At 45.7% G+C, this 25,992-nt stretch overlaps 7 protein-coding genes across 7 annotated transcripts; 4 read left to right on the top strand and 3 right to left on the bottom strand.

Moving 5' to 3' along the window:
* Nucleotides 1–150: 150 nt before the first annotated feature.
* On the top strand, nucleotides 151–4,567 carry N7495_009336 (DNA-directed RNA polymerase III core subunit RPO31; the record flags this gene model as incomplete). The annotated part of the gene is made up of 3 exons (XM_057211987.1): nucleotides 151–245; nucleotides 319–431; nucleotides 483–4,567. The coding sequence occupies 3 exons, from the start codon at nucleotides 151–153 to the stop codon at nucleotides 4,565–4,567; spliced, it is 4,293 nt and encodes a 1,430-aa protein (XP_057058850.1).
* A 978-nt stretch (nucleotides 4,568–5,545) lies between these two features.
* On the top strand, nucleotides 5,546–7,844 carry N7495_009335 (uncharacterized protein; the record flags this gene model as incomplete). The annotated part of the gene is made up of 5 exons (XM_057211986.1): nucleotides 5,546–5,826; nucleotides 5,910–6,450; nucleotides 6,511–6,878; nucleotides 6,930–7,244; nucleotides 7,328–7,844. 5 exons carry the CDS (start codon nucleotides 5,546–5,548, stop codon nucleotides 7,842–7,844), a joined length of 2,022 nt encoding a protein of 673 aa, XP_057058849.1.
* Nucleotides 7,845–8,466: 622 nt separating this feature from the next.
* N7495_009334 (uncharacterized protein) lies at nucleotides 8,467–12,332 on the bottom strand (the record flags this gene model as incomplete). Its single annotated transcript, XM_057211985.1, has 7 exons — nucleotides 8,467–8,553; nucleotides 8,609–9,157; nucleotides 9,227–9,456; nucleotides 9,504–9,888; nucleotides 9,957–10,502; nucleotides 10,558–10,660; nucleotides 11,035–12,332. The coding sequence occupies 7 exons, from the start codon at nucleotides 12,330–12,332 to the stop codon at nucleotides 8,467–8,469; spliced, it is 3,198 nt and encodes a 1,065-aa protein (XP_057058848.1).
* Nucleotides 12,333–13,457: 1,125 nt separating this feature from the next.
* On the top strand, nucleotides 13,458–15,735 carry sly1 (syntaxin-binding protein; the record flags this gene model as incomplete). Its single annotated transcript, XM_057211984.1, has 4 exons — nucleotides 13,458–13,494; nucleotides 13,557–13,782; nucleotides 13,854–14,236; nucleotides 14,285–15,735. The coding sequence occupies 4 exons, from the start codon at nucleotides 13,458–13,460 to the stop codon at nucleotides 15,733–15,735; spliced, it is 2,097 nt and encodes a 698-aa protein (XP_057058847.1).
* A 2,712-nt stretch (nucleotides 15,736–18,447) lies between these two features.
* Nucleotides 18,448–18,750, top strand: N7495_009332 (uncharacterized protein; the record flags this gene model as incomplete). The annotated part of the gene is made up of 1 exon (XM_057211983.1): nucleotides 18,448–18,750. The coding sequence occupies one exon, from the start codon at nucleotides 18,448–18,450 to the stop codon at nucleotides 18,748–18,750; it is 303 nt and encodes a 100-aa protein (XP_057058846.1).
* Nucleotides 18,751–19,762: 1,012 nt separating this feature from the next.
* Nucleotides 19,763–22,040, bottom strand: N7495_009331 (uncharacterized protein; the record flags this gene model as incomplete). Its single annotated transcript, XM_057211982.1, has 6 exons — nucleotides 19,763–20,405; nucleotides 20,459–20,672; nucleotides 20,728–21,102; nucleotides 21,152–21,630; nucleotides 21,697–21,719; nucleotides 21,774–22,040. The coding sequence occupies 6 exons, from the start codon at nucleotides 22,038–22,040 to the stop codon at nucleotides 19,763–19,765; spliced, it is 2,001 nt and encodes a 666-aa protein (XP_057058845.1).
* A 1,413-nt stretch (nucleotides 22,041–23,453) lies between these two features.
* On the bottom strand, nucleotides 23,454–24,960 carry N7495_009330 (uncharacterized protein; the record flags this gene model as incomplete). Its single annotated transcript, XM_057211981.1, has 4 exons — nucleotides 23,454–23,553; nucleotides 23,600–24,005; nucleotides 24,195–24,591; nucleotides 24,808–24,960. The coding sequence occupies 4 exons, from the start codon at nucleotides 24,958–24,960 to the stop codon at nucleotides 23,454–23,456; spliced, it is 1,056 nt and encodes a 351-aa protein (XP_057058844.1).
* Nucleotides 24,961–25,992: the final 1,032 nt, after the last annotated feature.

Here is a 25,992-nt window from a genome sequence, read left to right as displayed (position 1 = left end):
TCTTTTATTCTTGATCTTTCTGGTTCTGCTAGGCACTTAGGGCTGAAATACGTTCACCTTGCCACCTCAACTTCGATACCCCCTTCTACTTCACTTCAACAAAGTTAATTGGTATTGAGTCATCTGCCATGGGTCTTTGACTCCTGCGTCATGCAGCCTCCAGAGGGTATTCAGATCGACCTGGGCAAGGCCCAGGTCATTGACCGCCGCCCAAAAGTCATTAAGGAATTGAAATTCGGTGTTCTGTACGTAACAAATTTAATGACTTGAAAGTCATCTCTTCCAAGTGTATCCACTAACAGATACTTTTCTTCTCAGAACAAATGATGACATTGTTGGCCAAGCTGTAGTGGAAGTTTCTGACCGAAAGTTTTTTGATCTTGAGCATGGCCGTACAGTTGTTCCCCATGGTCCCCTCGATTCGCGCATGGGTATTTCAAACAAATCATCAACTTGCGGGACTTGTGGACTTCGTTTGCTAGAATGTAACGGTCACTTTGGTTATGTGCGATTGGTTCTACCTGCCTTCCATGTCGGTTATTTCAAGCGAGTCATCGGTATTCTCCAGGAAATTTGCAAAGAGTGCTCTCGGATCCTCCTCCCCGAAGCAGAACGTCGTTCCTTTTTGCGCGAGATGCGCCGCCCTGGTCTCGACAATCTGCGCCGACTGCAAATCGGGAAGCGCGTCAATCAGCGTTGCCGGAAGACTCGAGTATGCGATCACTGCCAAGCTGTCAACGGAGTGGTGAAAAAGGCCGGTACCAGTGCTCTGAAGATCACCCATGACAAGTTCCGTGCGTTCAACATTTCGACTTCTGCTAAGAAGCAGCCCCCGATCAGCAAGGCCGTCTTTGACGACTCTTTTACCGAATCACGAAAATCGAATGCCGATGTCGAAAAACATTTCAAGAAGGCGCAGGACGATATGAATCCCCTACGTGTGCTCAAGCTGTTTAAGAAAATCTCCGATACTGACTGTGAGCTCCTGGGCTTGGACCCTCTGGAGGCACGCCCCGAGATGTTTCTCTGGCAATTCATCCCGGCCCCTCCCGTCTGTATCCGACCTTCTGTTGGACAGGATGGCGCATCGACAGAAGATGATTTGACTGCAAAACTGGGTGATATTGTTCAAAGCAACATCAACCTCAAGAATGCATTACTGAAGGGTGCTCCAGTGATGACTATCATGGAATGCTGGGACTACATGCAACTTCAAATTGCTGTCTATATCAATAGCGATGTACCGGGTCTGAACAAAGCGGATTTGGGAAAACCTATCCGAGGTTTTGTTCAGCGACTCAAGGGAAAGCAAGGTCGATTCCGTGGTAACCTTTCGGGAAAACGTGTTGATTTCTCCGGTCGAACAGTTATTTCCCCAGATCCTAATCTTCGCGTGGATGAGGTTGCAGTCCCCGAACTGGTGGCTATGAACATGACCTATCCAGAGGTTGTAACCCGATACAACAAAGAGAAACTACAGGGTCGAATTTTGAACAGCACGAAGAAATGGCCAGGAGCGAATTTCTTGCTAAAGAAAGGCTCTACTATGAAAATGTCTCTGAAATTCGGTAACCCAAGGCAGATGGCCAACAATCTTCAAGAGGGTGATATGGTTGAACGTCACATTGAAGACGGCGACATCGTTTTGTTCAACCGACAGCCGTCCCTTCACAAACTCAGTATTCTTTCTCATTTTGCCAAAGTCCGACCGCATCGAACCTTCCGTCTGAACGAGTGTGTCTGCAATCCCTACAACGCAGATTTCGATGGCGATGAGATGAACTTGCATGTCCCACAAACAGAAGAGGCAAGAGCAGAAGCTATGGAATTGATGGGTGTGAAGAACAACTTGGTTACTCCCAAGAACGGTGAACCCATTATTTCAGCCATTCAGGATTTCATCAGTGCCGCCTACGTGCTGAGCAGCAAAGACAATTTCTTTGATCGCGCCAGCTTCTGTCAAATCTGTCTGTATATGCTTGGCCCAGAGACCCGTTTCGATCTCCCACCGCCCTCAATTGTCAAGCCGCAGATGTTGTGGACTGGTAAACAAGTATTCAATATTATGATGCACCCTAACAAGGACGACCCTGTCCTGGTTAATATCGACGCTGCATGCCGTGAGTTCAAAGCCCCCAAGGATGGCCGAGCCAAAGACTTGGATCCAAATGATGGCTGGCTTATAATCCGTAACTCGGAAATCATGTGTGGTGTGATGGACAAGTCAACAATTGGTTCTGGAAAAAAGGAGAATGTGTTTTACGTTATGCTACGTGATTTTGGACCTCCTGCAGCCGCCGAGGGCATGAACCGTCTATCAAAACTGTCAGCACGGTGGTTCACCAACATGGGTTTCTCCATTGGTATCGGTGACGTTTACCCCAGTGAAGGGCTTGTCCAGTCGAAGAACTACTTGGTCGAAACAGCCTACGCAAAGTGTGACGAGGTCATTGCTCAATTCAAAGCTGGAACACTTGAGAAATACCCTGGATGTGACGAGCTGCAGACAATGGAGAACCAAATCTCCGGTATTCTCAGTAAGGTTCGTCAGCAAGCTGGTGACGAGTGTATTCAGCAGCTCAGCAAATACAACTCGCCCCTGATCATGGCCACATCTGGATCCAAGGGTTCCAGCATCAACGTGTCTCAGATGGTTGCACTTGTCGGACAGCAGATTATTGGTGGTGAGCGTGTTCTGAATGGCTTCCAAGATCGTACTCTGCCTCATTTTCCGAAGAACGCACGACAGCCTCCATCAAAGGGTTTCGTGCGGAACAGTTTCTTCTCGGGTCTTCTTCCTACCGAGTTCATTTTCCACGCCATGTCTGGTCGTGAAGGTCTAGTTGATACTGCTGTTAAAACTGCAGAAACCGGTTACATGTCTCGCCGTCTGATGAAATCGCTTGAAGATCTATCAACAATGTATGACGACACCGTACGTAACTCTTCCGCTGCTATTGTGCAATTCCAGTATGGTGACGACAAGCTGGATCCCGTGGATATGGAGGGCAAAGCGAAGCCTGTTCATTTCGACCGAACCTTCAACCACTGCGAGGCTACTACCTACAATAATAATGAAAAGAGCTTGTCGTCGACAGAGCTTATGCGGGTTTGCAATGATATGCTGGACAAAGAACGTGCGAAACTCAGTCGGGAGGATCTTCTGGGCAATAGGATGGGCTACATGGATCGCTCTGACACCGGCATTGATCAGTTTGAGAGTGCCCGTGATTTCCTCGACTCCATTGAGAGTTATATCCAAGTCCGAGCTGATAAGTTGACCCCGCGCAGAGGTGACTCTGAGGAAAGCAACCGACAAGCCTTGGAGCATACCGGAAAGTTGACAGAGACAACACTGCGTGTCTTCATTACCACCTGTCTGTTGAAATACAAGAGAGCACAAGTTGAACCTGGTCACGCAGTGGGAGCAGTCGGTGCTCAGTCTATCGGTGAGCCAGGTACTCAGATGACACTGAAGACTTTCCATTTCGCTGGTGTCGCCGGTATGAGTATCACGCAGGGTGTCCCTCGTATTAAGGAAATTATCAATGCATCGAAGAATATCAGTACACCAGTTATCACCTGCGAGTTGGTCAACAAGGAAAGCATTTATTCGGCTCGCATCGTCAAAGGTCGTATCGAGAAGACCTTCCTTCGGGATGTTCTTCGCTCCCTTACTGAAAACTGGACCCAACATGAGGCTTATGTGACAATTAAGATCAATCTCCAGACGATATCCCAGTTGCAACTTGAACTTACCATCCCCAATATCATGGAAGCAATCAAGACCAACAAACGTTTCAAGGGTGGTGATCTCAGGTGGCGCGCTGGCCGTAGCTCCATTCGACTCTACATGGATATGGACCCAGCCACCAAGTCGGGTCTGTCGAAGACTGAGATCACCCACACGAGTATTGATCCATTCTTGCGTATCAAGCATTTGAAACGCATGCTACCCGACATCCAAATCACCGGCCACGCTGGTGCTGCCCGTGCCATCCTCCGAACTGACGAGACTTCGACTTTCAATACCTTGCTGGTAGAAGGCTACGGCCTGCGAGATTGTATGACCACCGCCGGTGTGGACGGTCTGCGCACCAAGAGCAACAATATCATGGAAGCTCGCGAAGTTCTTGGAATCGAAGCTGCTCGCAGCACGATTGTCACTGAAATCAGTGAAGTCATGAAGGACATGGACATTGATCCTCGTCACATGCAGCTTCTCGCAGATGTGATGACCTACAAGGGAGAGGTGCTAGGTATCACTCGATTTGGTCTGGCCAAAATGCGTGACTCGGTTCTTCAGCTTGCTTCCTTCGAAAAGACTGCGGACCATCTGTTCGATGCCGGTGGTGCTGGACGCACAGATCTGATCGAGGGTGTTTCTGAGTGCATTATCATGGGCAAAACGATGGGGTTGGGTACCGGTGCCATGGAAATGGTGCGCAAGCTCGACTTCTACGACAAAGAGCTTGACACCCTTGAGAATGACTTTGAAGACAATTGGGATGAGACTGAACCCAAAGTGGTGAAGAAGGTTAAGAAGGTTAAGAAAACAGTCCGTTAGTGGCAAGGTTTGTCCCAGGAAGGGCTCATAACTCTTAGAACCTCTTAGCAACTAAAGAATTGGGACAAACTATTACCTTTGTCTCTGCTTCTTCCACTGTATACAGATTGACTGCATTGTAGATGCATTTCTTTCTCTTTTAGTCGCATTTTTCTCGGCATCGGACGTCATTTCCTGGTTTTCTGTTTCTTGGGCACAATCCTGTACATATATCTATTTATCCCCCTAGAAGCCGATTGGTAACTGTCTATACAAGTGATGATATGAGGTGGACGAATACATCCAGTTACCTTAAAAGGGAACACTGTGCTCGAATGCCTAGAGGTGGGTGGCATCTTTTTAGGGCTGGCTTATCACCTGGGCACCGGCACAAACTAGGCAACTTGCAATCTCTCTAAGGATTACTTGTCTAGGACTCCTTTTACCTCGGTATTCCGATCTAGTCAGATTCCCACCTATTACAGCCTCTTCCCCGGGATACCCCTGACCGCTGATTACTTCGGATTCTCAACTTATCCCTGGACATACATCATATTGTGGCTCTCATTCGCTCGCGGTGCCACTCAAGGTGCTGCAAGAAGCCTAAAAGTGGGGTGATGGAGGTCCCCGATTCATTGGTTATGTCTCTGTTAATCAAGAGTGACAAACTTGGAGTCCCCATCCATCCCCGCGGTTCGAAGTGGATGTCAAAGCTCTTTACCAGAACTATCAAGTTGACGATCTACTCCAATCAGGAAGCTAAATATCCCCACTTTAGTCATGGAGGCATTTCAGAAGTGGGATCAGAGCCTTGGACTTTGACTTTCAAGTTCTTTGTTCAGAAGAACCATTCTTGCTTAATCCGGCGATTCTCCACTCGGCTTGACTCGATGAACCAGAATCATCAACCAACTTTCTTTGTTTCCGATATTAGACTAGTCTGTGCCTATTACATGGGTACTGATTTCATTTCGCCTCTAAGTACGTGCCTTACCGTCCATGGGCCGCCGCACTTTACTCTTCAAACTTCCAGGAATTCTCCCCGATGCTCCCCGAATCAAGACCTTGTCTCCTCAGGGTAATTGCTGTACACCAAGAACCATGGACTTTGCCGAACAGAGACTATCTAGGAAGCGTGATAGTCGGACGCGAGCACCTACAGCTTGTCAAACGTGCCGTCTGCGAAAAACCCGGTGTGATAATGTCAGGCCCATATGTAGCTACTGTGCGCATCAAGGGGTCGATTGCTCCTATCCTGAATCATCACCTCGATCTAGTCAGTAAGTTGTGGCTTGTCTTGTTTCGGCAAAATCTTTAAGCTTTCTGTCTCAGTTTGGAAGGTGGACTAAAATAGACCGTGTAGGCCTAGCTATGACTTTGCTAATCAGGAGATTATACAACGTCTGGGTCATATCGCTTCTCTGTTGGAAGACATCAAACAAGACAATGGGGCATCAACTGTTTCTTCCACCCGCTCTCTCAAAACCTCTTTCTTTGAGCTTGCTGTGAACTCCACCAGCCCACAGGGAGATACGCTTTCCGGGAGCACTCTCCCCGGCAGTAATATCAGTATTGAAAACGGTCCTTCGGAGCATGACCCCCTAACTTTATACACAGCCAATTCTCCGGAGTGCATGCTCCGCTGGCCAATTTATAATCAGGTTATTACGAATGCGGAGAGAATAGCCCGTTCCTACCTCCTTGACTCTCTGGATGCCCAAGATGAACAGTACATGCCATCTCCCCGACAAACCCCACTTCTCGATAATATACAGGATTTGTGTCAGAAGTATTTCCTATTGGTACATATGAGAAACCCTATAGTTGATACGGAGAAATTGACGCGGTACGCCCGCGAAGTGACGATACGGGGACTGGGGTGGGACGGACCATCGTGCCAAGTGGTGCGTCGTGAACTATTATTCCAGAAAAAGCTCTATAGATATCACTAACTCCGTGTGTAGCTTCTTGCATGTGCCCTGGCCGCTTGCGCGTCATCATTCCCTCCACATGAAGTTCCAGAAGATCTGGATCGCATGAATCCGCCTCCAATATTTGACGCTAGTCTCGAGAGGGCCGAGGCTTACTTTCATGCTGCTAAACAACGCTTCGGGTTCTTGCATACCTCCCCGACGGATATCCAATGCTTTCTCCTTGCTGGCGCCTACCATAGACACGCCCTTCGACCCTTACAGGCTTGGTTCTGTTTCCAACAAGCCTCCTGTAGACTAGAGGTTCGTCTGCGGTCATCATGCAGAGATCAATGGACTGCAGATGTGAACTATCACAATCTTGAGTCGAGATTATACTGGTCATGTATTCAAGCAGAGCAGTAAGTCACATGATGCTTGAGGTATAGACCTTGTTATTGACTTAGCAAAAGCGAAATGCAAAGCGAGCTTCCTCTGTGGAGCAGCGGTCTCGAGAGCCTAGGGTATTCAGATCCATTTCCAACCTTTTCAAAGAGTTCACCTACTACTCCAGATAATATGGATGGGTTCAATGAATCTTTCCTTAATCAAATTACTGGCTCCAATGAAGAAAAAAGCTGGAGATTCTACATAGGCTCTATCTGCAATCGTCGAACAGTGAACGAGATGCTCATTGATATATGGCGAGAAGGCGAACGAGGCTGGGTATCCAACATCGGCGGTACCTTGGAAAGAACCTCTGGCGCAGTGAAAGTCGTAGCCTCATGGTACGTACCCATTTCTTTGCCCCATATATATATATGCAGTTTTGCATTATATATGTAATATAATCTAACCAGAACGAAACTAGGCTACAAACTTGCCTTGCTGGAGTGTCCTCCGCAGGCACAGTTGATCCAGACATTGAACACTTCCTCCGAGGTCGATACCACATCTCTCTAGAAAAGATTTACCGCCCCGCTCTCTATCTTGCCCTGCACTATACCTCACTACCAAGCTATGTGCATAACAACATGGAACTCTCCCGCGAAATATTCGATCAAGGCCAGAAAGCCATCAATAACTGTGCCCAACTTATCCCGAGGCTATTCTACCAATTTCGGCACGAGTGGATCTGGAACGTTCTGCGGTGCACCTTCGCTGCAGCTATTCAAATATTGGGTGCTGTTTTGAGCAACGTGCATTGTGTCCGGGGACATAGTGGACTGATGCTTTATCCGCCGTTGAACTGGCCAGCACTCGTACGAGTTTCTATTCGGACACTGAAGCTCTGGTCGACTAATACGGCTGATGTCACAATTATGGCATCGACTCTGGAGAGACTGTATAATGGCACTTGTCAATTAGCTGGTATTAGGACAACTTAGTCTTAGAATGGAGGCTTGGCAATAATAGACGCAATTCATCTAATAAATGCTTGAGTGTTCTTTCGAATATGATTTTAATCATGCTTCCACCTATCCAGGCCACTTCTAGAAAGTGAAAATGAAAATGAAAATGAAAGTGAACAGATTATTGGAGAAATTAATTTATTGTTAATTTTGCTCCTGCAGCATTGCTATGGATACGTCAATCAATAATGTACATTTATGCGAACAGATATGCGCCGTAAGATGATGCTCCCAGCACAAGAGAGTAAAACCGGGTAGCACGAAAAGTAGAAAGGACGTGAACGCCTTCTGCCGCTGGGGCTTCAATGCAGGAAATCGAGAAATAATGAAAGAAGAAAACTAGCTCACTGAGCTTGCAGGGACCGATGCGAATGGAACTCAAACTGCCATCACTTTTAACGCCTTGGAAATCCTCGACTGAAGCTCTAGTGCAAAGGCATCACGGGGTAATTGGAAAAAAGCATACAAGAACAAATGAGGGGGATAAGAATGAAAAGAGTCAGCTGGCTGTCGATGGCAACGCAAGATTGCCAGGGGTATCAATCCGAATGAACAGCTGGCGAAGTGGAGGTTTTTGAAAAGTGAAGGGGTAGAGATTTTACACGTCGTGGCGGTAAGTACAGTTCTCTCCCTTTTTGCACCTGCCCTCGTTGTAGAACATGCAAGGAAGACGCTTAGTTCGGTACTAAACTCGAAGTCAGTATTGATTTTCAACAAAACAGTATTGATATAAGTCTTACAGGTTGAGGAGCCGATGGGTCATTTAATCTGGTGCGTGTCTGGCGGGACCAGTGGCTCTCCTTTTCGTATTCGTTATCGTAATAGGTATTCTCGCGCACCCGCTTGCGAGACGTGTCATCATAGGATGAATTATGATGCATTGACTGAGAAGCCCCGTTTTGCTGAGGCTGGCCAGCAAACTGAGAAAATATAGCCCCAAGATTTGGTGTCACGCCAGACTGGATCGGTTGCTGGGGGAATGCAGCACCTGGCTGTTGAAATTGTTTCATAATATTCAAAATTCCCTGGAAGTCCATAGCAGGCGCGGCTGCAGGCTGAGCTGGAATCTGCGGAGCCTGGGTGAATTGATTTTGTCGGAGCATGTTGACTGTCTGTTCTAGTGTTGATACGGGTTGTGGAGGGGGTGCCGATTGCTGTCCAGTTTGCATGATTTTTAGGAAATTTGAGAGATCGAAGCCACCTGCCGCTGGAGTAGCTTGGGATTGGGCTGGAGGTTGAACTATCGTGGTCTTTGAGCTCATGTAAGCAAAGTAGCGTTCCTGTCGAGCCTGTAGTATTTCCAGTTAATGCCTGTACTCTCATTTGAAGTTGCTTAAGTTCCAGACTGTGGCACATACCTTGATGGTATCTGGTAATTCTCCGAATGGAAGCTCGTCCAAAACAATTTCCTCAATAGCAGGAGCAGTAGGTTCCTTGGGTGTTGAGGGAACATCCGCTGGAGAAGCGTAAAAGACCATGAGGCTATTCAACTCTCGATGCTCCTGGGCTTCTTTCTCTGGGCTTGTGGGCATATGAGTGCCACCACGCTTAATGAAGTTGCCTTCCATAACTTCGTCTAAGATTATGTCTATCACGGGGTTAGCTAATGTTTGGTGCTTAGAATGTCTGGCTTACCTGAAAGCGGGCGATAATCTTCAAAGATTGTCTCTCTGTCATCTTCTTCCAGCTCTTCCATATCTTTATGAAGCTTAAGAACACTGCCTTCTCCCTTGACATCTCCTGCGCCGCGCCCATCTGTGGGGCCCAGTTCTTCATCAGGGTCATGGGTGAAAAGTCTAACTTCCTCAAGGCAGTCATCTGGTCTCCAAGTGACACGTAGTTTCCGCCGCTCCTCCTTACGTAGCCGCTTCTTTCGCTCTTCTTCGGTTTCTGGCGGCTTATCCTCGGCTACCTTGGCGATGACTTTTTCTTTGGGCTTGTCAAGATCTGCTAGGAGATCCCCGAACGAAAACGAAGACTGTGTTTGAGGCTGAGGCTGAGGCACCGCGGATTTCTCTTTCTTTACGGCTGCGGGTCTGGTCAAGAGTTAGTCTTTATTATTTGCGTAGAGAAAATATTATGGATGACATACGCAGATTTTGAAGTTGCTGCAACTGCAGCGGCAGCTGCTGCGGCCGCTGCCCGCTCAGCATTACTTGTACCCGGTTTCTTGTTAACAGCCAAAACACCGAAAGCACTCAAAGGCTTGGGAGCAACAATCTGGGGTCTAGGGCGAGGGATGGCTGCGGCGGCAGGCTTGCCGTTCTGGGTGCCATGAATGGTGCGCTTGGCCAAGCCATTCACTAAAGATGTCTTGCTTGCATCTTTCGGGTTTGAATTAAGAACAGCTCGCTTCGTGGCAGGTTGAGTAATGCTCTCTCCATCGCGTGGACGCTTAAGACCAACAGTGTCGGCCTTGACTGAGTCTCCCGATGATCCAACTGTCGGCGAATCATCATTACCAGATTTGACGCCAGATAGCTTACGCTTAGTTGATGCCTCAGCATTGTCAATGATTTTCTGGGCGAGATCCTTGCTGACCAATCCGCCTTTCTTAGCAAAACGAGGTAATAACTTGGAAAGGTTGGTTTTCTGAAGTAGTTCCTGATCCACAGAGACGAATCGCGCGAGAAGCTGGCTAGAGGTCAGCGCCTTCATAATTGAAATTAGAATAAAACATTAATCGTACCTTGAGAATGTTCAATGACAAAGAACCGTCGTAATCGGCAGCCTGGAATCGATCTGCCAGAAACGAATAGACTGCTGCAAGGGCCATAGGATGTTCGCCCAGCCTACATAGGAATTGAAAATCAGTAATCTGATACAAGCAGCAACATGGAATGTCAAAATGATCTGGGTTGGAATATTTGGAAAAGGGACCACCGAAGGGTATCCCAAATTTGGGTATCACGTATTGCTTCTGGGCACTTCAATTTGGAAAATGACATGTTTCTAATGTCATCGCACCAATATTTGAAAGGAAGCTTCTTCCCTCTATAGTGGACTTAATGGCAACTCAATTCATGTCCAAAGTAATGGGTTTACACGGTGTAATGCTCTCAATTCGCTTTGGAATTCTATAGCCATGACCGCCGTCATGCAAAGAGGAAAATGGAGGCAGATAAAGGGGAAGGGGGAAAAGAAATTGAGACTGGGAAGGACTTACTTCTCAACAATGATAGGGTGGCCCATTTCCAAAGTGGTGGTCATGATTTTATTCATGATGGAGCGCTGAAGAGATACAGTTTGCTTAAGTGTAGCTGCCTTATCATTATCTCCTTGGTTCTCTGCTGTCTTCATCAATTGAACTTGATCCTTCCAGTTATCACGTAGAGTTTTGATGATATCCTTGAAGGCAACAAGTGCACTTTTGAATTTATCTGCCGGAACGCGTTTATTTCGTGGAGACCATACGATGTGAAATGTGTCGTTTTCGGCTGCTGCCACAGGCTCGGTTGGACGAGGAGTGCCTACTGGGATAGGAGGTAGTTCATCGGGGGCTTCGATATCCGAGTCGGAGTAATCAGAATCGTCACTCTCAACTTCTATTTTGGGGTTCATTGCCTTCTTGGGGTCAATCTTTTTTGCTGCGGGCTTCTTCTTGGTAGCTGGAGTTGATCTGATAACCACATGGGGTACTGGAAGTGGCTTTCTAATCATGAGGTCCTGCGCACCGTCTAGCCGAGGCTGAAGAGAGATATTATTTTGAAAATAGTCAAACATCCTTCCGTTTGGCTGCCTTTCGTATTCCGTCGATCCATACAATGGGTTGGGATTGATGAAGTGGGGATCGATGGTATGACTTGATCCAGGCGCTGGGAAATCCTCGGTGAGGTCAATTGTAGTACTCAACATTCCGGGAGGAAATCCAGAAGAGCTGTCAAAACGAGCAGTCTGTAACTGGATTGCCTGTTGTGGTGTCAATTGACCTGTGAATGAACTCTGTGGCGCGAGTTGCTGCGGGAAGTATTGCTGTTGTTGGAAGGGGTATTGTGGGAACGCAGAGCTCTCTGAAGGTGCTAGCACGCGTGAATCGAAAGGCATTTGTTCCTGTTCGTATTGTTGATGGGGTGGATATGATGGGGTCACGGCATAGTTACGACCAGCAACATGGTGAGCTGGCTGGTGGGCTGGCTGAGGCTGGTGCAGCGGGTTTGCATGCCAGGAATCATTCATAGAAGAATAAATTATATGGGGTTGTTCCGTTGCAATTCCCTGTTGTTGTTGTTGTTGCTGCTGGGTCTGTTGCTGTTGGAAAATGGGGTGGTTCCAGGTAATTCCTTGCGGTGCCTGCTGTGAGGACTGGCCTTGTTGTTGTTGCTGGAGTTGAGTTTGGGATTGGACGAGGGACTGCTGGGGTTGTTGAAGCTGAGCATAGTCTAGGTTACCCCAATACTCAGGGGTTTGAGGACCATGAGTAGAATGAGGTAGACCAGCCATGGAGTTTGGCGTGGACTGCTCCATGATTTCTCCAACTCGAAAAGAGAAGAAGTTAAGCTACTGTCCGTCACGTGACGTGTGACCAAGCTTATATCACACCGCCTTCCTAATTGGTATTTTGTAAGGTTGAAATTGGGGATCAGTGGGGAATGCGCGTTATTGGATCTTCTGATTGGTTGGAAGAGCTTCGAAACTGCAGAAGACCTGATAAGAATGAGTTTCAAAAATTCAGGGTTTCAAATGGTACATCTAGGCTTTGGAACTGAAGCTGAGGTACTGAGTACGAGCCGTACCTTTTGGTTTAAAGTTGTAAGTGAAAGAGAAAGAAAGTTGAGAGAAAGTTGAAAGTGAAGAAAAGGTAAATAGGAAAGACCGTTTTTCCGTTTAGAAATTTGGATCCTCAGGCGCCCGTTTCTTCACTTGGAAACTCAACGTTGATTCAACGCTGTTGTAAACCTCTTTCTTAGCACTTTTAAAATGGGCGATCACGCGACGAATTGTTGATGAATACACTGGTCCAGATCCTTTCCAGTATCCAGTTTTCTCTCTTCCTGAAGCTTGTATCTTGAATGAACCCTGCAGCTTCCTAGAGAGCTTTGCGCCTCTCTGCTAAAAAAAAAAAAAGCTTGCCTCCAAACACAAGGACAAGAGAAGAGAATGGGTTCTTATACAAGGAGCCACTCTAAGATGCCATTCACTTTACAAAAAAGGGAGGGAAGGGGGAATGAGGAAAGGGGAAGGGGAAATTGTGGGCGATAGGATAGTTGATGGAGAAGAAGGTGAGGTGGGAAGGGGAACGGAACAACTTACGCGGTTTGATTGGTATTGTCATTTACCAATGTTTCGGGTACATTAACCTTCCATTGGCTCAATTTGTGGTAAATTACAGTATTTATATTTCTAATTGATCATCTCCATCATTCATGTGATGACGCCCGGCGTTGTTTGTTTGGTTTGTAGCTGTTTGTATGGCTTACCTCAGCCCCGCAGTTCGGCCACCTCCGTTGTAATACAACAAACATAATAGCGATCGAAGACTTCGTTTCGCCTTCTCTTGTTAGAATCGCCTTATCTGCTCAATTTTCAGACAGTGGAGCTGCTCCTATCTCTGACTTTGTCCTTGACTAAGCCCGTGGTGCCTATTTTGTCATGGCGCATCCACTGTCCCTCCGAGACCGACAGGTCGGTAGGTCAATGCAAGAAATCATTAAGATCAACAATTACAGGGCCATTGACCACTTAATCTAGCATCGATACAAAAGCTTCTCAACTTGAACCATGACACACAACCTACAGATGATAACACTCTTGATCAAGCTGGTCATGGAGGCCTCGTCTCCCACTCTACCCCGATATTAAATGAAGATGGCGACCCAATCTGGAAAGTCCTGGTCTTTGACACCATGGGACGTGATGTCATTAGCAGTGTTCTGAGGGTGAACGATCTTCGAGCTTGGGGTGTCACCATCCATCTGTATGACTCTCTAACCCTGGAGCCCCTTGGCACTCAAGAAACGCTGATAGCTAATAATGATCAACTTCTAGAGGTATCAATTCCCAGAGATATCCTATTCCCGACGTCCCTGTCGTCTATCTAGTGGAACCAAATGCTGCAAACATCGAGGCGATCACCCATGATCTCTCCCATGGGCTCTACTCCCCCGCCTACGTTAACTTCCTATCCTCTGTCCCTCGGCCACTACTTGAGGATTTCGCCTCCCAAATAGTCTCATCTGGTGCCTCGGAGAATATCGCACAGGTCTTCGATCAGTACTTGAACTTCATTGTCGCCGAGCCAGACCTCTTCAGTTTGGGTCTGGGAAACGATGCATACTACAAAATCAACAGCGCCAAAACTAGTGATGAAGATCTCGATGCCATTGTCGATAAGGTGGTCAGCGGTCTCTTCAGTGTGAGTGTGACAATGGGTAAGTTCCTGTTGTGACTTGTCAATTTGGTTTTGACTGACGGATTAGGCTCAATCCCTATCATTAGATGCCCCAAGGGCGGCGCTGCCGAATTGATCGCAACAAAGCTGGACCGCAAACTTCGAGATCACATCCTCAACTCTAAGGATAACCTGTTTTCAGGTGGCCAGCGAGCTCTTCCCGGCGTACCCTCCAGTCGACCCGTATTAATTATCATGGACCGTAATGTCGACTTGGTGCCTATGCTTTCACACTCCTGGACATATCAATCCCTAGTGCAAGATGTGCTGCAAATGCGCTTGAATCGGATTACTCTCGATGTAGAGGGGGGCGGTAAAAAGGCCTACGATCTGAACAGCACCGACTTTTTCTGGCAACGAAACGCCGGAGCACCATTTCCCCAGGTTGCCGAGGATATCGATGCCGAGTTAACACGATACAAGGAGGATGCCAATGATATCACCAAAAAGACCGGAGCTTCTTCAATCGAGGATCTTCAGAACGATACTAGCGCATCGGCGCAACACCTCAAGGCTGCCATCACCCTACTCCCTGAGTTGCGGGAGCGCAAAGCTGTTCTTGATATGCACATGAACATTGCTACTGCCCTGCTCAAGGGTATTAAAGATCGTCAACTGGACAACTTCTTTGAAATGGAGGAGAATGTTACCAAACAGTCGAAGACACAAATCTTGGAGCTGATTAATGATCCGGTGAAAGGTAGCAACCCGCAGGACAAGCTTCGTATTTTCATCATCTGGTTCCTTAGCACCGAGACGGAACTCAACCGCTCGGAAATGACGCAGTTTGAAGAGGCTCTCACAAATTCCGGCGTGTCAGATGTTACATCTCTCTCTTATGTCCGCCAAGTTCGTGAAATTACCCGGATGACTATGATGGCCACGGCGGCCCCAGAGCAGCAATCCTCCGACTTGTTCCGTGGATTCTCCTCACTCTCCAACCGTCTCACAGATCGTATCACCTCTGGTGCCCTGGGTGCGAACTTCGATTCACTAATCTCCGGTGTCAAGAATTTCCTTCCCGCCAACAAGGATCTTACCGTGACCAAGATCACTGAGTCGATCATGGACCCGGCCTCTGCTTCCAGCTCAGCAATCGCCAAGACAGAAAACTATCTTTACTTTGACCCCCGTAGTGCTAATGCACGAGGTGCTATGCCTCCAGCCTCCGCGTCGCGAAACCAACAGGTGCCTGGCGCAATGGGTGTTGTGGGTCCTGGCACACAAGCAACCTTTGGCCAACGCCGCCAGGCCTTCAATGAGGCCATTGTCTTCACAGTCGGTGGTGGCAGTATGGACGAGTATGGTAACTTGCAGGATTGGGTCAACCGAACCAGTGGCCAACCCGGCGCTGATGGTTCACAGTCAGCCAATCGTTCACCTGGACTTCGACGCAGAGTGGTTTATGGAAGTACGGACTTAATGAATGCCAGTGAATTCTTGTCGGATTCGTTGAACCCGTTGGGTCGTGAAGGCTAAATAACAGCTTTCTTGGCGAGAAGACAAATGAGAGCGGTGATGACGCAAAGCTTGATACATGACTGTAAAACATAATAATTCAAATCTTGCATACTTCAAGCGTATTATTATAACTATTATAGAAGCCGAAAAGAACCCTTGAACGCCGAAGAAATTTATTTTTCTATGTAGCATGGTAGCACGCCCAGCCAGTATTTGACCCAATTCACCATCGCTCCTTTGCGGTATTTATAGAATGTGTCGTCATTTTCAAAGCCAGCTAAACCGCTCGCGGATTTCTCTAGCTTTTCCGCCTGTTTGTACTTCATAGATAGCACGGGATCCATAACAATTCCGTGTTCATTGTCTCGTATTGTTCGTCTCAGGATACAGACTTCCCCGAGGCTTTTTTTTTAAAATGGATCGGAGTGCTAAGGCGATGCTCTGGAACATCCGTGAAACGCCAGAGATCCCTAGGAGATTTGATATATGGACTGTCAAAGGTGTCATCGTAGAATGCAAAGGTAAGTATGTCCTGGATGGCACAAAAACCAAGAATGATCAAGATTAAAAACTAGACCAGATATACTTGGCCTTTTGTATTATATTTCTTTGTATAATATAAGCGCTGCCACGACTCTACAGGTAATATATCGAGATGCCACGACCAATCGCATTTTCCTGACGTTCGCGCTGGTGTTACTGAATTAGTCTGGTGTCGACGCTAGTGACACGCTAAGTTGACCATAGTGGTATTTATGTTTGATTCAGTAAATTATAGGCAGTATTTAGAGCTCAAAATTGGAAATTTGAGATCAAATAAGCTACCGGAGTCATTTTTTGACATAAAAATGATTGATCCGGTAGACAGCTGTCTATCAATCACCAACCCGTACAAAAAGGTGAATGGGATAATACCTCAAGACCTTGGCTCCATAAGGCTTGCTTGTCAGAGTCATCAAGCATGTATAAGTGCCAAACACTTGGGAGCTCCTAAAATCTCAATGTTACCTCTCAAGGTTTTGTATCCTTCCAGAGGAAATCAAAATTTCAGATACTCATATTAGTAATTAGATAGAATTCGGGCAGAATGCTTTAACACTTTTTTCGAAACTCAAATAATCCGAATTTTAACCATTTTTATCCCTATATCTAGTTCTATTTTCACTAATTAGATTATTCATATTAAACTCTTAGCTGTACTACGTACTTTCAAGCCGACTGGGCGAGACCAGATCAGCTTATAGAGTATGAAGTACGGAGTATGATTATCAACAACTCGCATAGAAGATATCACGTGTGAGTTAGTAGTATGGTGGGTGACCACATGCGAATCCTGACTGATGTATGTTTTCTTCTTTTGGGTGTTTTTTGTATTTCGGATAGCAGGGATGGAGTATGAGCTTAGGTGAGAAATAAGGAGTTCCATTGATGGTATGAAGAACAGGGTGAAAATACGTACTTCGATGGCAACCCAGCAGGGGATTCTATTCTAAGGGAGCCTGGTACGTTTATCTGAATAAATAACTTTCAAAGGTGATCTCAAGTTACGATTAGTTATGATCATAAGTGATTCGTTAACCCGTAAATTTCCAGGTGGAATTCGAGTCTCCACAAACCTTCCAAGGTTGAATCTGCCTTTTCAAGCAAATTTACGGATTGGGTTCTGATATGCAAAAAAGTTCAACAAGAATACCACCGAAGAGATCATGGCAGACACTGATAGAGCCGTCAAAGTATGTAGTATCTGTGATCGGCACCTCGACCTGCCAGGTGGCTGCAAGGCCATTGGCTGTGCCTGTGTTCACTAACCTCCTGCTCAGTATAAAATACTCGACTAAAAATAATAATACTTGTAACTTCCAAGGCTGTACATACTATTGGACCTCGAGAGTGACAAACTGCTGACAAGTATGATACGATAACTTAGAGCTTTTGGTGTACTCTGGAATACCCCTGACGCCAGACTAATGCAAGACTGATGCAAGTTAGTAAGTAACCTTGAATTGCATGAAGCAGATTCATGCAGTGCAGTGTAACCTGTACCTCATGATACACCAGGACTCAAGGCAAACGCGGCTATTCCTGCAGATATTTGTCTAAATAGTATACATTACGGTAATATTACAGAATTGTACAATAAAATACAGGTCTCGGTTTTATTAGACTTTTATGCAGCCAAAAAGGATGATTTTTCAGCTTAAAAATAAAGGCATTGTTTTTAAATCCGACCAAACAGATCTGAAGCAAAAATTAAAAAAGAAGGACTCGAAGGTTCGTAGTAGGAATAGCCGAACGGGGGGTCGAACCCCCAACCTTGTGATTAAGAGTCACACGCTCTACCGATTGAGCTAGCCCGGCAGGGCTTGTATGATAGCCGGTCCGTATATGATCATATAAGCCAGAAAAAGGTAATCATGGAATTCAATATCATGTCCAATTTATAAGCTTTCGATGGAATAGTTATCGACGATATCTACTACTTTGCAGTTACTGAAGTGTCCAATTTTCACATCATATTCAAGGACTGATGCATGAAATTAAATGTTTTTCTATCTGTTTTCCCCTCCTTTCTCCCCCTCTCGATAATCTAGATCTGGGCTTAGCCTTCCAATGCTGGGACTACTGGAATGATCTCCGTCATGCAGAACGTTGAACATCCGAAAGCTCTATGCCAATCCAGCCTCCGTGTGCTTCATCTATGGATATCCATGGATATGCATACTCTTTCTTATGCCAACGGAATCACTGGATTCTCAGTCATTGAGCATCTTGTCCGCCAGCCAAAAAATAATAGTATCTCCCGATGCCTCTTCAGGTTCGCGTAAACGACTGGTCAAGAACGGGACCGAGATTGTTGTGATTTCTAGAAACCCTTTTCCCAATGCCTGGATTAAACCAAGAGTCAAGGTTTTAGCCATTGGCTTCCTGGACCCAGTCGAGAGCATCACTGCCATGCCGAAGGAGTACTGTTCCGATGTAACATATGCGTTTTCTTCACATGTTACATCCACAACGACAACTTCAAGGTCCTGAAAGAAAAGACCTTTCCTTTGTTTAGGAACTTCCTAGATGCTTTCAATGCAGCGTGTCCCAAGTTGCAGTGCGTGTTTCTCCAGACAGGCGGCAAGGTGAGTCAGATTCCAACCAGTCAAGATTAACCAGACTGAATCATGAGATCAACGAGCCAGCACAGTTCCTGGAAATGAATATCTATAGAACAGCATAGACGACAACTCGTATGCACAAAGTCTTACACACTTCACATTGTGGGCTATGTCTAACAACAACTGCAAAAAATGAAGATCTCCTCCACTTGAACGGAGATGTGTTTGCGTGGAAGCACATTTGGCAGAATTTCGCCGCGTACTTCGGTCTGGAGGTGCGAAGCCATTCCTAATAGTGGTTATTCATGATGCTATATGCAAGCTTTAGGTTCCATAAACTACTTCCTATAAGCCTGCTGGACAGTCAAACATGTCAGATAACGAGATTGACATGGTGAAATGGGCTAATGATAAGGGTGAGGCTTGGGAAAAGCTTGTGAGAAAGTATGGTGGTGGTGGTAAGGCAGAGTTCTTCGATTTTGCCACCTGGGCTTTTTCAATTGGGTCGCTGGCAAATATTGGATGAGTATCTGGTCTTTTATAAGACGAGGAAATTTGGCTGGACCCGGAACGATTCCACTTGGAATACTTGGGTTGAAATTTATCGTTCATACGAGAATAGTTACCGGGGTTCTTCACTTGATGACTAAGCTCAAGCTTCATAGCTTTGTACAAGCATAGGCACAGCTCTTTCTTTGAGAGCTGCACCTTATATCCTCAATTACGAAATGAAGACAATGGATAGCAACAAGGAAATCAATTACTTAAGGGACAATAACCACTCACTAAATAGTTACTTAACACCCGGTGCTATGCACGTACTATCATAAGATGCCCAAAAACGCCTCTCAGCCCACAAAACGACAAAAGAAATAAACAAGGGCGCCATGCATTTGTGCACAATGTATTTCAATCAATATAAACTCGCTCATCTGAAAAATTTAACTGTTAATATGCAAATTGCCGGTATAGACGCCCTCAAAGTCCAAATTAGACAGCATGCCGTTGACTCGGTCGATCTCGCGACTTAAATCTTCAACGTTCATTGCAAGACTGCTCACTTCGTCAAACTTGCGTCGGCGGTTGGCATCCGCGATCATCTCGGATACAAAAAATTTCTGCTCTTCTAACACCATCAGTCGCTCACGGAGTGACTTTTCTTCGGCTTCTAGCGCCGAAACGGCACTACTCGCGTCGCTGACCAGACTGCTGGTACTGTCATAAGTAGAAATGCGGTTATTAGATTTTATGGTGGTGAGTGCAGAATTTTGTGGCCGGTCGCCAGGTATAGACCCGCTAAGGGATGTGATTGGAGTAGAGGTGCGACTGGGTTGAAGACCTCCTGTGGGAGATGTATGTTTGAGAATTTGAGGGAGAGATTTCAGGGGCAGCATGTGGAGATGGAGGAAATTGCTGGCTTGTTGATATATAGCTTTTTGCAATCGCTTTTGAGTGGGAGAGTCGGTGGGGAAGTCACGGACTCGTCGAGCTGCAACATCATACTTGGCAAAAGAATCAATGAGTCGTTTGCGGACCTTGGATGCATCTGAAATTTGCGCCGAAGTTGGAGGTCGCCTTGGATCTCTGCGATGTCATTAGATGGATTTCAATTAAACAAGAAAAATCAATATGCATACTGTAATGCGGCAAGAAGCTTCTGAAACTTCGGTAGATGTAGACGAATGCCTTTCTCGAATTGGACTAGATTTTCGTAAGCCCTGACATCGGCCGGCTTTCGTGTGATGTCTGCTTCGAAGTCTCGTCGGTCAAACAAGGTATGCTTGCATTCCTTGCATAGTCTCACGTCTATATTGATCATCTGACGGGTCATGGCTTTCTCAGTCTTCGACACTGTTGACTGAAATTAGAGATGGGGCGATTCAACATGAAATGCAGTGATACTCACGAGGAGCAATACTAAGTCCTACTTCACTGGAACATCCCGTGTTAGGATCACCACATACGACCCGCCCGCAAGTCCTGCAATGATGTCTTCGAAAAGAATACCCAGAGAAATCCTGTTGACAAAAAGGACACCGCGAGACGCTAGCATCATCCTGCCAAGTAACAATAGTTTGCTCCAAGGCCTTTCGCTGATCATTTTGCCATGTAAGAGAAAATAGCTTAGTAGCACTGGGCTGAATCTGGTCAGGCGGTAGATTGGCCAAAAGCTGTGTGAGACGTGTTAATCGTTTTTCAAGTCGAGAAATTTCAAGAACGTCCTTATCAACAGTCGGTTTCCGGATACTTTTGAATACACTCAATTGGTCTCTCGTTACCCCTATTCTTTATAAGCATGGGCATAACCCAAGGGTATTTGATATGCGTACCATTGTGATCGTTGTAGCCATCTCTTGATTTGTAGCAAGTCTCACATACTCGGGCCCAAATTCCTCTCACTGGTTCATGCTGCGCTGATCGAGATAACTTCATCTGATACATTGTATGTTCTTCGCAAAAGAGGTTCCCGCATTTTCGGCAGTTCACGCATCCGTTGGTAGAATTTAGTCGTTTCCCGCAAGAAGGTTCCAGACAGTTATCGTAGAGAGATGTGGTTTGCCAGTGTTCTTTGGTAATGAGGTCCTCGGGATCTACTAGCCTAGGTGGGTCGGGTGTTCCGGTATGGGTTGCAGGGCGGACAGGGATGGACGTGGTTTCATTTGATTCAAATACATCCAGTCCCTTTAGCTTTTGATTCAGCACGGCGAGTGGTTGGAATCGCTTTGCTTTTTCCATTTGCAACTTGAACCAGTCCTTAACCTCATCCTGCCGGTCGTCTTCTAAGTTCTGGTGAATGTCGTCAAGGTGTCTGTCGGGAAATGTTAACCACTGTTGTATTCAAGGTTCCGGCGTTGATTCAAAGGGACATTAGTACCTATTAAGTTGTAAAAGAGTTAACTAGTAAGATTTATAGATCAGCTTTTGCCCTTCACGCATTGGGGCCAAACATACCATCTCCTCACTGCATATTGGACATGACAGCTGAGCTCCCGGGGCAGCTGGAGCTGCAGATATAGAAGTGTCCCCATTTTCCAGGGATATCCGTGAGGTGAGGTCTTGAGTTGTTGATGAAAACTGAGAAGCTGAAGTCTGTGAACTGAGGGACAAGCTGCTCGCGGTCGGTGAGAGCACTCTCCTTTGCGGGGAGGGAGACGGGATAGATGAAAGTGCAGTTGGAGTGCCTAGAACACGACCTCCACCCAGTGTCCTCCTGGACATGATTACAGGGACATGAGAAGAGGTATCTTCTTTAACCCAACATCGAGTTGTTAAAAGATTAGCCCGTGCGTAGCAGCAGTTGGTGTGAGGATGGGGGCTAGTGACGATGAGGTGGAGCCTTGCATGAACCGCCTAAGGCAGCAACCACCCGATAACATTCAACCCAATCCAATCAAACTTTCTATAATAATCCCGTATATATTGCAGTATCATTTATTTGTAACATTTTATAAAGTAGAGTATACATAGGTAAGCAGTATTGATAATTGTTCAGGCAGTTCAGCTAGTCTCTTTTTCCACTTGTCAATACTTTACAAGACGTGGCTTATTATGAGATATTTTAGTGAAGATGTGAATCGTCACAGTTCCAAAGTTGAAGTTAATGATCCAAAAAGAAAAAAAAAATTGGAAAGAAATCATATTAATTATGGGATTTAGCAAAATTAGACAAATTTGGATGACCTTTACTTTCACCATGAATGTCCCCTTCACCGATTATACTCCTGGAGATAGATGATGCCGTTATTAGGATTTTCATATTCTTTACGAGTATGAGTAGTTCCATCATCACTATAGTCCACATCCTGGTGCTTATGGACACCATTTGGACCAGTATTCTCATGGTGATACCGACGAGAATTCAGGGTCATATAGTCGAAATGTTGATCGTAGGTATCAAGCCAGAGATGTTGGCCAGGTGGCCAGTGCGTGAGGGGCGAGGAGCTTTATTGCACGGAGGGCTTCCATATGAAGAGTTCATCGTGAGGTTCAAGCATGTGCCATCGTGACGTATAGCTCTGCCGATCTTCAGTTGTGATTGATAAACAGCAAGATATTTCAAGGTAATCTACAAACGATTGGGCCAATTAAATGACAAAATAGTAATTCGACAATATAATTTTTAGAATATTATCTTTTTTTCGAAGTGGGATGGAAGAGGGAGAAAATAGAGCTGAAAATACCTTCTTGTATCTTAGAGAAACTAACGCGAGTTGCTAGAAACAATACTGGATTCAAGGAAGTGAGTGATGACGCTTTTAGGCGACTCCGTATGTGACTCCGTAAGCCCGCCCATACACTGTTACAAATTCCGAAAATCTCTCAATCGTCCATGAAATCCTTTCCTCCAAACCTATATCCATTACGAACCTTCGATTCTCTCCCAACAATGATTCCATCATACTGATGAGAAGCTCCTCTCAACAAATCTACCTTCCAATCGCTTCCGACATAATTGCCGTTTTCACCTTTGCTTTTATCTCCAATGTTAATCTTTTCATATCGGTGGCCCTGTAGGCTTTACAGGTTTTCTTTTGCAACGGCATGAAGCATAGGATCCACGTCTTCGGAGGCATTTGAATTGATAAAAGCTCTTGTTCATCGCGGACTTGCGCAAGCTCCTCCTTTCTGCATCTAGCACCGGATCGTTATCACCGTGCCTTGCTCCCCCGGGCGAGGATCCTCTAAGCGACAACCAATCCCGCATCTCATGACCTTTTCACGGACCTTGGAACTTTATCGAGATAGATCAAAATATAAATTCATTTAATTAGGTATACCTAGATGCCTCAGCCCGGGAAGGTAGCTCCGAAATAGAGAAGTTCCTCTGAATGCTGACATCTCTATTGATCTGAAGGGAGCCACATCTTGACTCCATATTACCCTGGCTATTAACACGACTGCCGTGATTCACAGTATGGATGGTCGTAATAATGGCGTGTGTTTCCTCAGGTCCAATATCCGGCCGCCAGTATTGTGGGTGTTGCTGTCCCTTTGTATTGCATTCAACAACATTCAAGTGAGATAGCGGTAAGCTGCCGCCCATCAAGGAGGATCTGCTTTCCGGTCCCGAGTAGTTAGGGTCGAACATCCAGCGGAAGAGAGGGCGAAGGGTGACTAGGCTGCCGGCAGCGATTCCTAGGCTTGCTTCGACGTTGGACCAGATGGAGATTTGGGTTGTTGCATCTATAAATTTCAGAATTTGTATAACTTTCGTATGAAAATAACCTGTACTCACATAGGAAATCTGTGCTCTTATAGTAATGCAAGAATGGAATACGAACGATAACTGCTGCGCTGGCTCTGAATTGGAAGAAGATGTTAGCTCAAGGCACCATGTCCAGAGAATGTGTTTTACTTACATGCCTCCCATACCTAAGATAGCGGCTAAGGATGCTTTGGTTGTGAACCCCATCTTCAGCTTCCACACAAGGAAAAAGGGTAAGATTCCTAGAGTCATATCGCAGCACGTAGCGGCTCCACTATAAACATAGGCAATGATGATAAGACGATCGAGGTTCATGCAGGTTCCATGAATATCAGCGGTAGGATGTGAAATGAGGAGAGCTCGCTGCCAAAAATAAAAAACCGGTTGACATTGGAAGGTTATCATAGCCCAGAACACCAGACCGACAGCAGAATTCACCGCAATGACGCTGTATAAAATGACTTTATGAGTCTGAAAGACGGTCAGACGTAATAAGGTGAGTGCAATCGAGATCTTTGCTAATGCACAGGCCCAGACATAAGCAGCCTGGCCCAGCCACCACCACTAAGAAATGTTAGCTACAGTTATAATTCAAAGGATCGGGTGAAAACGAACAAACATGGCAGTTTCCATCGTGCCTCGCTCTATGAGTACTTCGGTTTTCTGGCCCATTCCATATAGAGGGCCAATTATACCGCATATACCAAATAATATATTCACGAGCTAGAGGTTGGTATATGAGTTGAGTTCTTAGTTATATGGAGATGTAAAGATACTGACCATTGCAAATATCATAAACAAATCATCCCATCCGAACGCCCTAACAATTCGGATTCTGACCAAACATCGCAGACAGACGACAACGAAGGATATACCCAGGAAAACAGCTGTCACGATGAAGATTATCAAACTACGGCCTTCCAACTCAAGCATTATGACAGATCACAAAAGAATAGAATTTTGTCATGTATGGAGCATGATTATTGGGGAAAAGAAAGAATAGTAAAAAGTCGCGGACTGTACTTCCTCGGGACTTCCTAACCAGAGGCTTGTCCACAGGAACTTCTAGAGAAAGAAAAGAAAGAGCCTTGAGAGCAATTGAGAAACAAACAGTTTTCACGGCCTAGGCGTGATCCCAGGTATATGTAAATAGCGTAACGGTAATAGGAAAGTGCCCCGAGCGTTACTCCGTGTTTAAACTCGAAACAACCAGACCAAAAACGCCTCAGGGTTCCAAAGCTCTAAATAATGGAGAAGACACGCTAGAGCTGATCATGAATATAGGAAAATTCAAGACCCGCTTTCACGAGGTAGTCTGATTGATTTGAAACATTGAAAATAGAGATTAGTAGGGAGAACAAAGTATGGGGAGACGAGTTTTGCAGAACCTTGAAAGTCTATAATCTGTTTCGCAGCAAATGCAGACAAAAGTCCGGACCACGAGAATCTCCACAAATCAATTTACTTCAAGCTTTCCTAAGGAATAAGAAAGACAGTTTTAATTTTCAATTTAGGAGTGTTAAGGCGCGGAAATAATTTAACTTTACGTTTCACGTTTTTACCTTATACCAAAACAATCCTCAAACTAGATAACATTAAGCTTGCCACTCCAAACTGGTCCAAAAATAAAGGGATCCAAAGATCTTTGGCGGAGTCTGTCGGAATGCATATCAGCCAACGATGTTTTGAGTGGACAAGTTCCTTTATCCGCTGCAGAAACCAATGCCGCTATGTCTCAATTAAGCTATTTTGGAGAAATAAAAAGGGAAACAATGTAAAACTAACTTGCTCTGACTCCATGATATTTCGGAAGAATTCGCCATAACTGTCATAGTCATATCGGATCAAAGATCTCGATTTGAGACATTCTATACTTGAATTCTCGATTCTAGTCGGACTAAAGAACTACTAGGTTTCCTAATAGTTCGGCACGTGGTCTACGTTTCCCCTATATTTCAATAATTA

The sequence above is a fragment of the Penicillium taxi genome (assembly GCF_028828555.1).
Source record: "Penicillium taxi strain IBT 34144 chromosome Unknown utg000006l_segment0_segment0, whole genome shotgun sequence".
NCBI lineage: Eukaryota > Fungi > Ascomycota > Eurotiomycetes > Eurotiales > Aspergillaceae > Penicillium > Penicillium taxi.
Note: the sequence above shows the minus strand (reverse complement) of the source record. Positions and strands in the feature narration are given on the sequence as shown.